At 36.9% G+C, this 12450-nt stretch overlaps 1 protein-coding gene across 8 annotated transcripts in view; it reads left to right on the forward strand.

Moving 5' to 3' along the window:
* ELAVL4 (ELAV like RNA binding protein 4) overlaps positions 1–12450 on the forward strand; it is a 141301-nt gene that overhangs the window by 94012 nt on the left and 34839 nt on the right. For all 8 annotated transcript variants that reach the window (XM_042465405.1, XM_042465403.1, XM_042465406.1 and 5 more), the window contains one exon: positions 5769–5872. In XM_042465405.1, the coding sequence (XP_042321339.1) occupies positions 5769–5872 (104 nt within the window). The remainder of the gene's footprint in view (positions 1–5768; positions 5873–12450) is intronic.

A 12450-nucleotide genomic window follows, 5' to 3' on the forward strand; every position in this document is an offset into this window, starting at 1 on the left:
ACACAAAAACATGAAACTGATCTCCTTTTTCTCAATAGTCCATCTTAAATACCTTGCTCTTTCTTCTTGGTGGGTTTTATCTTTCTTCTTCTGTGGACTTATCTTTCTTCTGTGGATTTATCTTTATCAAAGGAAAATACTCTCTCCAGGTCTGACTTGGCTGAAATCTTACTACACAACTGAAACTAGCTAGAGAGAGACAGTATAAGACCCTGGGATTTCCCACAATCCTTGTCTTTTTTAAAGCTGTAGATTTCCATTTCCCCTCCTAAACTGATACATACAAAGTCTAATATAATCTCAACTAAATATATGTCTCAAGAGCATCAAAGATGCTCTGGAGGCATGACATTTTATATGAGGCTTAGTGGGTTTTTTCTGTTGTTGGTCTTCATCATCAAAATCTGCAGGATGTGCTATGGGAAAGAGAGATGCTGGCTGAATTCACATTGATGGTTCTCCTGAAAAATTACTCTCACACACTGTATTTTTACATGGGAGGGGAATGTTGAGTCCCTCTATCTTTTTTCCCTCTGCAGGTGAATATGTAGACAGGAAATGATTCTTCATGAGTAAAGGCAGGAAGAATCACGTGGTCTTCTCTCTGCTTTGTCTTACAATCTGTTCAGCCTATTCTGCTCCAATTTTTAAAAAAATGGCACGAGAAGAAAAGGTGTCAAAGCCAGTGCCTTAATCAGTTTTAAAGAATTATCATTTATGTTCATGTATACGTCAACCTTTTATATAAATTGAGGTCAGGTTTTGCAGCCAAATATGAACCATAAATAAGTAAAATCTAGGGGCATGTAACAAAGGATAAAGCAATGGAAAATGATGCCAAAGAACAATTCTGGCCAGCATAACTGTTTGTCCTCACCTTAAAGACTGAATGGATAAGGCGACAACTGTGGTAAATGGTGGCTGTGCAGTGTGTGGTGGAGGCAACTAGGCATAGCTGAGGCTAAGAAAATGTGTACATGTCAAAAAGGATGTAAAGGCAAAGCAAAAAAAAAAAATGGTGGCTGTGTTAGTGATTACATCCTTAATCTTTATGTGACAAATTAGCCTAATTTTAACACAGAAACGTTGACAAACATATTTCAAAGTCTCATTGCTGGAATACTATCGCTGGAATCCCCTTCTCTGAGTATAGTGGTGAAAGGCGAGAGCATAATAAGTCCCAGGAAAATATCAAGTGGTCCTCTCTCTGGTTTGTCTTACAATCTGTTCAGGCTATTCTGCTCCAATTTTTGGAGCACCAACGCACTTTACTCTCTCAGCTCTCCTTTGAGGGGAAGTGCTAAAGAGCTGCCACTATTTTCCTGCTCAGACATTCAAAAAGGTCAGATGTGGCACTATGACAGAGAGAGTAGAAAGGGTTGTTGCTTCTTTTGAGTTTCCCTGGAATGGACTAAGCTCTTGCCTTTCACTGCTCTATTCAGAGAAAGGAATGGTTCATTTTTAATAAGAATTAAGGTACAGTATTTGCGTTGGCCTGTGAATAAGTTGACCCAAGTTTATTGGAATGATTTTTTAACTGAAATTTTTCTACTTATACATGAGTGTATATAGTCAATTGTCCAAATTCTACTGTCCTACTCCAGGATACAGCCTTATACTGAGGTACAGCATGGCTTGCCATCCGTGTCTTTAAGCTTATGTCGACAGCAAGCCCCAGATGTTACAATGGTGTGCACACAGGAGTGCATAGCCATTGAAACAAATAGGACTTGAGGTCCCGTGTTTTTTGCCATACACCCTGGGGGGGGGGTCCAGAACAGATACTCAGTGTACTGATAATCCCCCTTTTTTATAATTCCTGGTCTTTCCTTCTAGAAATTGACATAGTAGAGCAGGTTGGGGATGTTGAATTTTTTCATTGTTTATGTCTGCATGCTTATATTTTAGATCAATGTGAACAAGCCCTGTAGCGCTGCACATAGTAATTTCACTCCACATGAGCATGGAAAACAAATCAGGAAGTTTGCAGCTAACTACCATTCTGTCCAAAGAAGTGAGCTGTGGCAGTGAGTTTCCCAAAAATCTAGGATGCGAAACCATCTTTAAATGGATTCATTTCCAGGCTTGTTTAGAAACTATTAATCATATTTTCCTGCTCTGGTATAAAATTGGAAATATGGGTTTTAGATACCAGGTTGCCATAATTGTCCACAATTACCAGGGACAAAATGTGGAACAAATTCGAGACCAAACTGTAGGACAACTGCAGGACAAAACTCAGCCCAAAATGTAGGACATTTAAGAAAAATGGAGGACCTTAAATGTCCTACATTTTGGGCTGAGTTTTGTCCTGCAGTTGTCCTACAGTTTGGTCTCGAATTTGTCCTACATTTTGTCCCTGGTAATAGTGGACAATTGCCTGGCTGGGAGCACCATTCCTCAGAGCACATTTGGAGATTGAAATCTCCAGTCCACCTGGAGAGCATCGAAACTGGCTCAAGTGAGTTTGAAATTCTGTTCCCCTTTCATGGGAAACACAGAAAAGGGGATTGTTTTCTCTTTAAGCCCCCCCCCTTTCCCCCATTCTCCACTCCCACCCCACATTTAGTATAGGACTAAGTCAGAAAATTAAGTAGCAAAATGCAGTTTAGATGTTGGTTGAACTTACATTAATTGAAGGATTTTGTTGTAAATATTTCTTTTAATTGTTCTAAATAATTTCTTGCACTATAAAATAAATAAAAACATGCAACTCACACTGCATACTGGTTTAACAATGAGCAACTGACAATTAACTGTTAAATTGTTTAATTCAAAAAGTCAGTGTAAGAGGGTTGAAAAATAGTAATAATAACCAGATTTTAAAAATTAATATTAATAATTAATGTAACAAACTCTGAGGTTTTTAAAAAATAATTTGGTTAAACCTGTGTGCAATTGCATTCTATATTCTTTGTAAATTGATTGCACTTTTTGGTTGAGTAAATGAGTAGATGAAGGTGTGGCATGCATATCAGGCAGCACTTTGGATGTATTTCCTGAATAGAGAAGAGACTAGGCCTGATAAGAAATAGGAATTTATTGGTGCCAAATATAGTTTTATTGGCAAAATCATAATACTTTGTATGTACATACTTTCTCCCGATATCAAAAAATCTAAACAATTCCATTATCTATGTATTATAACTGTTTAAAACAATAATAAAACATTATTCCCAACCCACTCATTTGCATGTTTTGATAGTTCAATTTATTCTCTTCTCTTAATTATCTTTCCTGTATTTTCTTTCCTGTATTCCACACCTTTGCTTTACTTTTCTCCCTTTCTTCTCATCATCTTCTGCTTCACCTCCCTTCCCTTCACTTCCTCACATACCTTACCTTCCACAGAAACGTCTTTCTTGCCAGTTTGTCCATTTACAGCTTTTCTACCTATGACTACCTTAGAATGTTTGTTATTAAGACTCAGTCGTTTTTATTTTCTCTTTTAAAAATAAATATGTACATATTTATAGCTGGTAATTTCCTTCCCCTTTTCTAAAACAAATCTTTCCAGCCCTGCAACATTAAAAGCTGTCAACTCAAATATCTTTAAGTCTTAGAGTCACTAGCAATCCCTACTTTTCTTCTAGAAAGAGGGTTAATAATTTATTGGATGGTGGTGCTTAGAATGTGTGTTACTGCCAGTGTTACCGAATCACCCTCATCAAAACTCCCTGAATGCAAATCCCCGAATTTCTGCAAAAGTCCCTAAATGAGTTTGAGACTTCTGGGTCAATGGGTGGGGTTTTCTGGGGTGGGAGGTATGTCAGCCATTATTTTTTTTTGGGGGGGGGGGGGGCTTCCAGGAAAGTAATAGGTTTGGTTTCCCCATAATTATATTTGGCAGAAATTTGGCAATATTTGGCAATAGTGGTTACCACTTTCAGCATGCATCTCAAACTGTCTTGTTGCAGTGCTTCAGAACAGCCCAGTAAGGTATGCTAGTTTATTATTGCTGTACTTCAAGAGACAATGTGTGTTTGCTTACTTTGTCCACTTGGCAAATACTATACAAAGTACAAGTAATATTCAAGCCAGTCTTCCTTATTGAAGGTTCAACCACTACACTATGTTGCCTCACTCGTGATGAATTATACTGTCAATTTGTACATGAAAATTCACCCTTTTATCTTGTCTGGGTGGAGTTTCAATTGCCTTGTCCACATATAGTCCTTAGTGACAGTCAGGCATTTTGTAAAATCAGAGAGATGAGATAGACAGAAAATACTGTGAGTACTGACAACTTCTCAGTCTGAATGTCAGTCCCATTCACCTTAAGATGGAAATGTGAAGGACCATGCTGGACATAAGATGGTTTATAGTTAGTTATCTCAGTGCTCAAGGACTGCCCTCCTAGACTGAAAGGACTTTAGTTACCACATGGACATCAGCTGTCATCACATCGTAAATACTGCTAAAAGTTGTTGAATCAAACTGAACAGGCAAAAGCCAAACACATAATAAAAATATATTTTTTATTATTGAGAATATCTTTCTTCCTCTAGTGGGGACCATAGTAATTACGAATGTAAACTAAAGCAGTTTTCCAAATGTGATTTCACTGAAGTAGGAAAGGGTAAAATCAGTTTGAGAGACATAGTATGGTAATACCTGATGCTGGTTACGATTTCAATAGTAATTTTATACCTACATGTAAAATTTGTATGTGCGTGTGTAAAATTTGTGTGTGTGTGTGTGTGTGTTTGAGATGGGGGGAAGAGAGAGGGAATGAATATAAAGACAGTGACATATTGTTTGTATATCAGCCTATGATCTGTTTAATTTGTTCAAACTTTTTCAGTACACATTAGCCCTAAGGTGAAGCCTTAATTTGTATGAATCCCACAATTAACATTGTATTACCACACTAAGCTGTTTGCACTGGATAAAAATGACCTGTAGTACATAAACTATCGATATAACAAAGCTGTTGAATTGGTTTTGGCTCTTTAAATGGGCTCTTGCCACTTGAACGCAAAAGCAGTTTTACTGATTTGCACTTTCCAGTGTCACCCCCATAAATATAATGCCTAGAGTACAGACTAATAATCTACTGCAATATTCTGTCATTTCTGGTCATGTCTGTGGTGTCCGCATTAAGGTTAAAGGTACTTAAGTTAATGTCTTCATTTTTAAAAAATGTTGGTTTTTAAGGTACATTCTGGTTTTTACTTGCTTCCTTTCACTGTTGTTTTTAAGTTTTACCTGTGTGAACCACTTTCTTGCTGAAAGGCGGTACTGTATATAACATTGTAAATACAACCCATCTTTAGGCTATTTCTGTGTGAAAATTTGGTTGGCATGTGATTAATATTGTTTTGGCTTAATAATTATATTATTTCACTTTAAATGGAACCTGTATTCTTTGTACATTCTTTAAGCCTGTCTGTTTATTAAAATATAAACCTTGTGCATTTAATCCTGCTGCTGTGTGTCTCTTGTCTGTTCTCTTAATGTGATTCTTGTAGTAGTTCAGCAAGTGTGACCAGCCTAGTTAATGTTTTATATACTCACCATTAGTTTTCACAGTTATAAGGACACTTCAGAATCTAAAAGAATCAGCAGCTCTTAAACAAAGAGCTTCCCATCATAAATACTCTATTGCTGAGCAGTCCTGGCTAAAGGTTCACTTTTTGAATTGGGATTAAAGTGTTAGGTGAAAAAAAGTTATCAGAGAAAAGGATTTCAACCACCCATTTGGAAATCTTACACATGTGCTGCAAAGAATACTGAGTCCTTTTTTTTTGTTTCTTATGTTTCAACAGGGCAGAGTTTAGGGTATGGATTTGTTAACTATATTGATCCAAAGGATGCAGAGAAAGCCATTAACACTTTAAATGGACTCAGACTCCAGACCAAAACCATAAAGGTAAGAAAATACAGAGTGTTTTGCTAAACGGAGGAGGAGGAGTGCAGTTAAGTCAGTGTCTGGCTATCTCATCTAGGTTGCATTCTTGATAATCCAAAGGGTGCAGCTGTTCTTACTTCAGAACAAAGGAAAGGTGTAAAGAGAGAACTTTTTTTCTTTTCAGACTGCTACTGATTTTGTTCATTTAATAATAACAAATCATCTTTAAATAACTGCTTCAGGATTTCAGATTAGGATGTCAGAAATCAACATTAGATAAAAATAATAGCAACAAATTAAAATTAAAAATATTGTTTGTAAAATACCTACGGCTTGCAGTTTTATTGCTTATCTCAACTACCACTGTTTTGCCATGAGATTACTAGGCATACAGTAGCCCTTCTGTATAGTTACCGTATATTAGTTAATACATATTTAGTGTTCTTACAAAAATGGTTGATCAAGTACCAGGTTTTCTAGTAGACAAATATCAGTTTCTAGTAGCACATTGATGTTGCCCAAATGTTGTTCATTGAAGAGAGTGCTCCCATAATGCAAAATGTCCTGAACAAAATTCAATAAATAAATAAATAAATAAAGATGAAATATATTCTGGTGTTTTGTTTTGTTTTTTAAACATATTGTTCTTAAATCATCTTAATAGTGTCAACTGTATAATCATTTACATGTTACAAAAATGCTTACTGCAGTTACTGCCTATTTTATTTAGATTTGTTAATAAAACAAAGCAAAACATTAACAAGCGCTGAGCAGTAAAGTGAAATATTGAGTTAGCACATGCTTGCCCACTTCCAGATTAGGTAGAAATTGCTGTTCTCAAATAGTTTGAAAGCACACCAGCAAAATAGAGAGAAAATAACCTTTAAAAAAAAGCATGCTTTAAGTAACCCACCTTGCTTTAAATTGAGGGTCATGTACTGATTTTAGAACTGCATTCACATTGTGCATGGCTGTTACGCTTGAAACATGGTCATTCATTTTGTCTCTGAATTGCTTTCCTGTTTTACTGTCATACTGCTGTTTGTTCAAAAGGGGTTGGGATGCAAGAGAACTATAGTAGACAGAATCCTAGAACTCTAGAATGTGTTTGTTTATGGTGTACAATTTTGATTTCAATGGTCCATTTAAATTGTATGGAAATAAATGGGTATGCTGAGTTTTTATTGTCATGCTTGGCTTATTAATGGGTCAAGGAAGTTAAAATCATGAGATTTAAAAATGGTTAGATGTCAGTCAGTCTTTAAAGTGAAATATGTGTTTTTTGGGGGAAGCAGGTGCTTTTTGATTTAAAGGCCTTATGCTATTTAATTTTTGTTACTGTATGTAAGATTATTAATATTTCCTGTTAAGAGGGCATGCTACTGAATTTGAACCAGATATCAAAATGTTCTTGGCTAAGACATAATATATGAAAATAATAAAGACCAATAGTCTTATTTAGTTCAGAGGCATGAATTAAATCTGGGGGGGGAGTATTTTAAAGAGGCAAAATGTATCATTTCTCTGTGACTGATCTGTGGTCTGATCCGCTAGTTGTTGTGTAAGAAGTTGGTGTTCTCTTATTTCAACTCATTTGTTCATGTAGAACATCCTTGTGCCTTCATATCCTTCTACCCTTGTAACCTGTGTAAACACATTCAGACATTTTCTCTAACATTTAAACTTTTTTCTTCAAAATGATATTTAAGTTGGAAACATAAGTAACAGCAAGAAGAAAAATAAATTCTGATGTAAACCTGAATTTGGGGTTAAATGTGTATTTTTAAATTAATATGAGATTCTCACATTCATTTAAGTATTTTAATAATTTGCTTTGTGAATTAACAAGATTTTCTTAATTAGTGTTAAACCTTTATTGAGATATGAAATGTATTAATTTAAAAATAATTCTTGGTGTGATTTCAGACTATTAATTTTTATGACCTAGAAATGTTATTGTTATGTTTAATCCATATTTGGTGTTCTAAAGAAACTTTTCTCACACATTCATATAGGAAAAGAGGAAATATCCAAGTGTGCATGCACACTTTTTGCTTTTCTTCATAAAACAACCCATAATGAACTGCCTGCAGTAGGAACATAACATTTTTATTTATTTTGTTCTTGTAAGCAAAAATTAACAATTTTGACAATTTTATCAGCTGCAGGGGATACATTTTCAGTCTTCACAGCAAAAAAAAAATGAACGTTGCTTTTTTCCACCAGAAATCTAGTTTTCTCCCCAGGAAGCTTATATTTTGCACAGAGAACGTGACTACTGAAAACATTGTTTTCTTCACAGGAAACTTGGGTTTTATGGAGATAATGTTGAACTAGGTGCAGTAAATATGTTTTGTGGGAAGAAAATAATGTTTCCAGTTAAGGAAATCTTGTGCGTTGTATGGGAAATCATGTTTCCTGAACACACAAAAAAAAGCATGTGGTTTATTAAGGACAAATTTAACATGGAAAAGGTCCTCAGCTGCAAACAACCCATATTTCTCAGTGGCAATCCCAACAGTCAAGGCACCCTTTGCCATCAAGGATAGGAAAATAGGCAATTTTTTTTTTTTTATATCTCCACTCTGCACATTGAAAAGATATTAGGAGGAGCTACGTTAGGCTAAAACTCCCTGAAATGCTAGTGTTGTGTTGGTATGGAATCTTTTATTTGAGAGAATGTGATCCCTTAGTTGTATTTTGAAGTGTTATAGTTCTACATACATCTGTCCTTAAACCCCCATGGAACTGTGATGTATGGGCATAGAGCTTAATTCCTTTGGAGTGGTAGGATGGGTGATTAAAGTATGGGGGAGCTAAATTAATAAACATTCCTTTGAAATAAAATGAAGAGTTCTTTTATCTGTGTAGAGCTCATATATAAAATATGTTTGTAAATTTTAGTGCTATATGGTAATGTGTAAGTTAATTTTGTTACTAAATTGTAGTATGTATTTCAGTGCTTTTTCTGAGTGCCTCTTCTGAGCTCAGAAATGTATGTTCAGTAGCAAAAGTGAGCTCAGCTGGTTTTATTATTTCCCCAAAACAAAACTCCTGGCATCCCAGGTTCTCTTCATTTTAGCAAATTGATTTCTGTCCGGTGGTGGTGGTGTGGGTGTGCCTTAAAGTTTCTTATGACTTAGGGCAACCTGGACCTATCACAAGGTTGTCCTGGAAAATTTTGTTCAGAGGAGGTTTGCCATTGTCTTCATCTGAGGTTGAGAGAGTGTCATTTGCCCAAGGTCACCTAGTGGGTTTCCATAGTTGAGCAGGGATTTGAACCTTGGTCTCCCAGTCATCCAGAAATCGATTGCAGCATCCTTCTACTGAGTCCTGAGCCTGAAGATGAAATATTCAAGGAAGGGGAGTCCCCTTATCAAATGGTTCCTTTGCAGTCCATGGCTAGGAACCAGGACACTGGTTGGCCATTATCTTCTTGGGTGCACTGGCATTCCCTTTTCCAGAAGCATCCATATTTCACAGGCTCTGGGAAGGCTACCCAATAAGGAACAGTTTGAGGAGGGGTCAAATGCAAAATGGAGGCTTTACTTAATGCTGATCCTGTAGAATATAAAAGGAGCTCCCATCGTGCAAGCAGTGAGCTTTGGAGCATTATCCCACCCACTTGCCCTCAATTTAGATCTTTGGTTCTCTGTAGTTTCAAAGAGCTATGCCCTTGTTTTGTGTTTATCACACATTTTAATCTTAATTTGCCATAATTTTGGTAGCATGTGTATGTTACCATATCCAGTTTGGGGAAGACAGGGCTTGCTTGCTTGTGATATCCAGTTATGGAGTCCCCGTAAGGGGCCTTGGGCATAGAGCCAACCGTGGCCATTCCTAGTCTGGGGGCACTTGGCTATGCATCACTGCCAAGTGACAGGGCAGTGGCCTGTCCACTGAAACACCACATCTTTCATTCAGGTATATCTACCAGGTGGACTAGATTAAGCGACTTCTGATAACTGACAGATAGATTGGCCAGTGGTTGGATCTCGGCCCATAGTGAGCCATGTCTCTCCAGTTTTAATCACTGAATTTTAAAAGGATTCCTGACAGTATTGTTCTCCACTCATAACCCTTTTTTCAACTGTTTATTCATTCTTTTTTCTTACTGTTCAAAGTCCATTAAGGAGAAAAAGACAGAATTGCTTTCTAATTGCTAATATGGAGGGGAGGTTTCCTAGCAGTAGGGTATGGGGCTATAAGCTGTGTTAAAGTCTTCTTGGAAAAGGTGAGTACTGGAACAAAATTGGAAGGAAGATGAAAATATTGTACGCCATAGGCAGATTTACTCTTTTATACAGTATTTATTGTTTTATTTACAGTGCTGTGCAAATCTACAGTGCTATATAAATAAATAAATAATATCATCACTCAGTTATTTCTGTGAGGCAGTTGTAGGTTTTGGGGACAACAAAGGAGGAAAGACGGCAGCATTTGAGTGAGCAGGAGAAGTATAAATGGCTGTGTTTGGTGGAACTTGAGGACCAGCAGTTATAGAAATATATTGGAACATGGGATTGATGAAACCAGAGTGAACTATGAAATTATGAAGTAAGTGTTCTCAAAACAAATAAGTGAAAAAGTGCTGCAGCATGGATTTGGTGAGAACAGTAATTTTCTGAAGAACACTGTGGTTCTCACTTTTTTTGCAGGGAGAAGCAGTAGAGAGTGTATCCCAGTTTTTTCTTACCAAAAAAAACCAACCCCAGATTGATCATTCTCAACCACTTGCTGTTGTAAAGAGTGCAGCTTGGAGTATTACTTTGCTACTAGCGTTTTGAATAGTTGCACATAGTTCCTATCTCATGGGAGTTAATGGTAAAGTTATGGTTATTGATTGTAACTATAAGACTTCATGGCAATCAGTGGCTACCATTCTTTTGATTATGATCCCACCCACCCCCAAAAATAGTTCCGTTGGTATTACTGTATGTTATTGTTTAGGTATTACTTGTAAAAAAAGATGATTTTCTGATACTGTACTGATGTTTTACCAGCAGTAAAACTGTGTTTGGTTAGATAAACATTCTTAATATTTTTAGCATTGGTTCATGTCAGTGGTGTGCCAACGGTATTCCTGCTTTAAAAAAATGATTGTGTGTCACTGACCTAAGCAAATAATTGTGTTCCTTCCACTTGAACAAATAATAGAGTAATTGCACTGAAGACAAGTAGCTAAATTTCATCATTTAAATGCTTGTCATTAAAAACAAATATATTGGTAGTGTCTGAAGTAATTTGGTTTTTCAAACTTTCTTGTGTCTTATTTTGAAGATGGTCAGAGCGTTTCAGTGTAACACTGATGTTGCAGCACCGACTATTCAAAAAAGATGCTAGCAAATAAACACAATTTTATTTGGATGACAGTCACGTGCTAAGAGAACACTCTATCTATGGATAGCACCGATTTAAATATCTTTGATAAAGATCCTACAATGGGCCCTTCCATTTGCTGGGGTTGCTGTGCAGGGTCTCTGTGAAAGTGAAAAAGCTGCAAATTAAAAAACACTATTTTTTTTCCCTGAGAAAACTTCTCTGTAGGAATATCTAGATAAGTGATGGTGAACCTTTTAGAGGCCAAGTGCCCAAACTGCAACCTAAAACCCACTTACTTATTACAAAGTGCTGTGTCCCTCTGGCTTTCTATTAACAAACTTTGGCAAACTCTGTGCTGGGGTAATGGCACATGTGCCCACAGAGAGGGCTCTGAGTGCCACCTCTGGCACGTGTGCCATAGGTTTGCCATCACTGATCTAGATCCTGCAGTTCAACTCTGTGATCAACATCCACTGGAAGTTGGATCCACTAGAATCACACAGGAGGACCTACAAATTCAGGACTCTCTAGGTTTTTCATCATGACTGTATGATCAACTTTTGGCAGTCATACTAGAGGACCTAGAGATTCCTAGAGAGAACACATCACTCAAATCCGTGAATAATCAAATCTGCAATACTCAAACCCGCAAATGTGGTCTTTCATTTGTTATTTGAAAAACTGAATAAAAATTATTTTAAACCCCCCCCCCCCCCCCCCCCAAATGTGGAGGGCTGACTGATTTTAATTTTTTTTTCTCATGTCCCTTGTTGTCTCTCTTGTATCTTTGTCTACTTTCATTTCTTTCCTGGGAGCTAGATGAGGTGGTCCATCTGAAGCAAGAAATTATCTTGGCTTCCTGTCCTGAACATTTAGTGATTGATGGTTCTGGTCCTCACTGTAATATTCAGTAACCATATGCTGAATTTCATCTATTTTCAGTCATTAATGCATTGGATCCAGATTATGTGAAGGCTTTGTCCCTGTCCAGGAAAGGAGAAGCCATCTTTGCAGTTCCCCTTCAGTCATCTGTGTCACTTATACTGCTCTGCAAGGTCTCCCAGCAATCTAGAGCAGCCTTTCCAGAGGCACAAGGAGATGGAAGAGTCATTTACTTTGACCCATTTCAAATATGTACCTGTATCTGGATTTATGTTATGTTAAATGATAATATGGATCCAGCCTAGTAATATTAAGTGCAGGTACGCCTCAGTTAACAAAGCAGATGTGTCCTTTGCATTGCTTCTTTTACAGAGAATTTGGTACCAGGAGTGGGA

This window comes from Sceloporus undulatus, chromosome 4, assembly GCF_019175285.1.
Source record: "Sceloporus undulatus isolate JIND9_A2432 ecotype Alabama chromosome 4, SceUnd_v1.1, whole genome shotgun sequence".
Lineage (NCBI taxonomy): Eukaryota > Metazoa > Chordata > Lepidosauria > Squamata > Phrynosomatidae > Sceloporus > Sceloporus undulatus.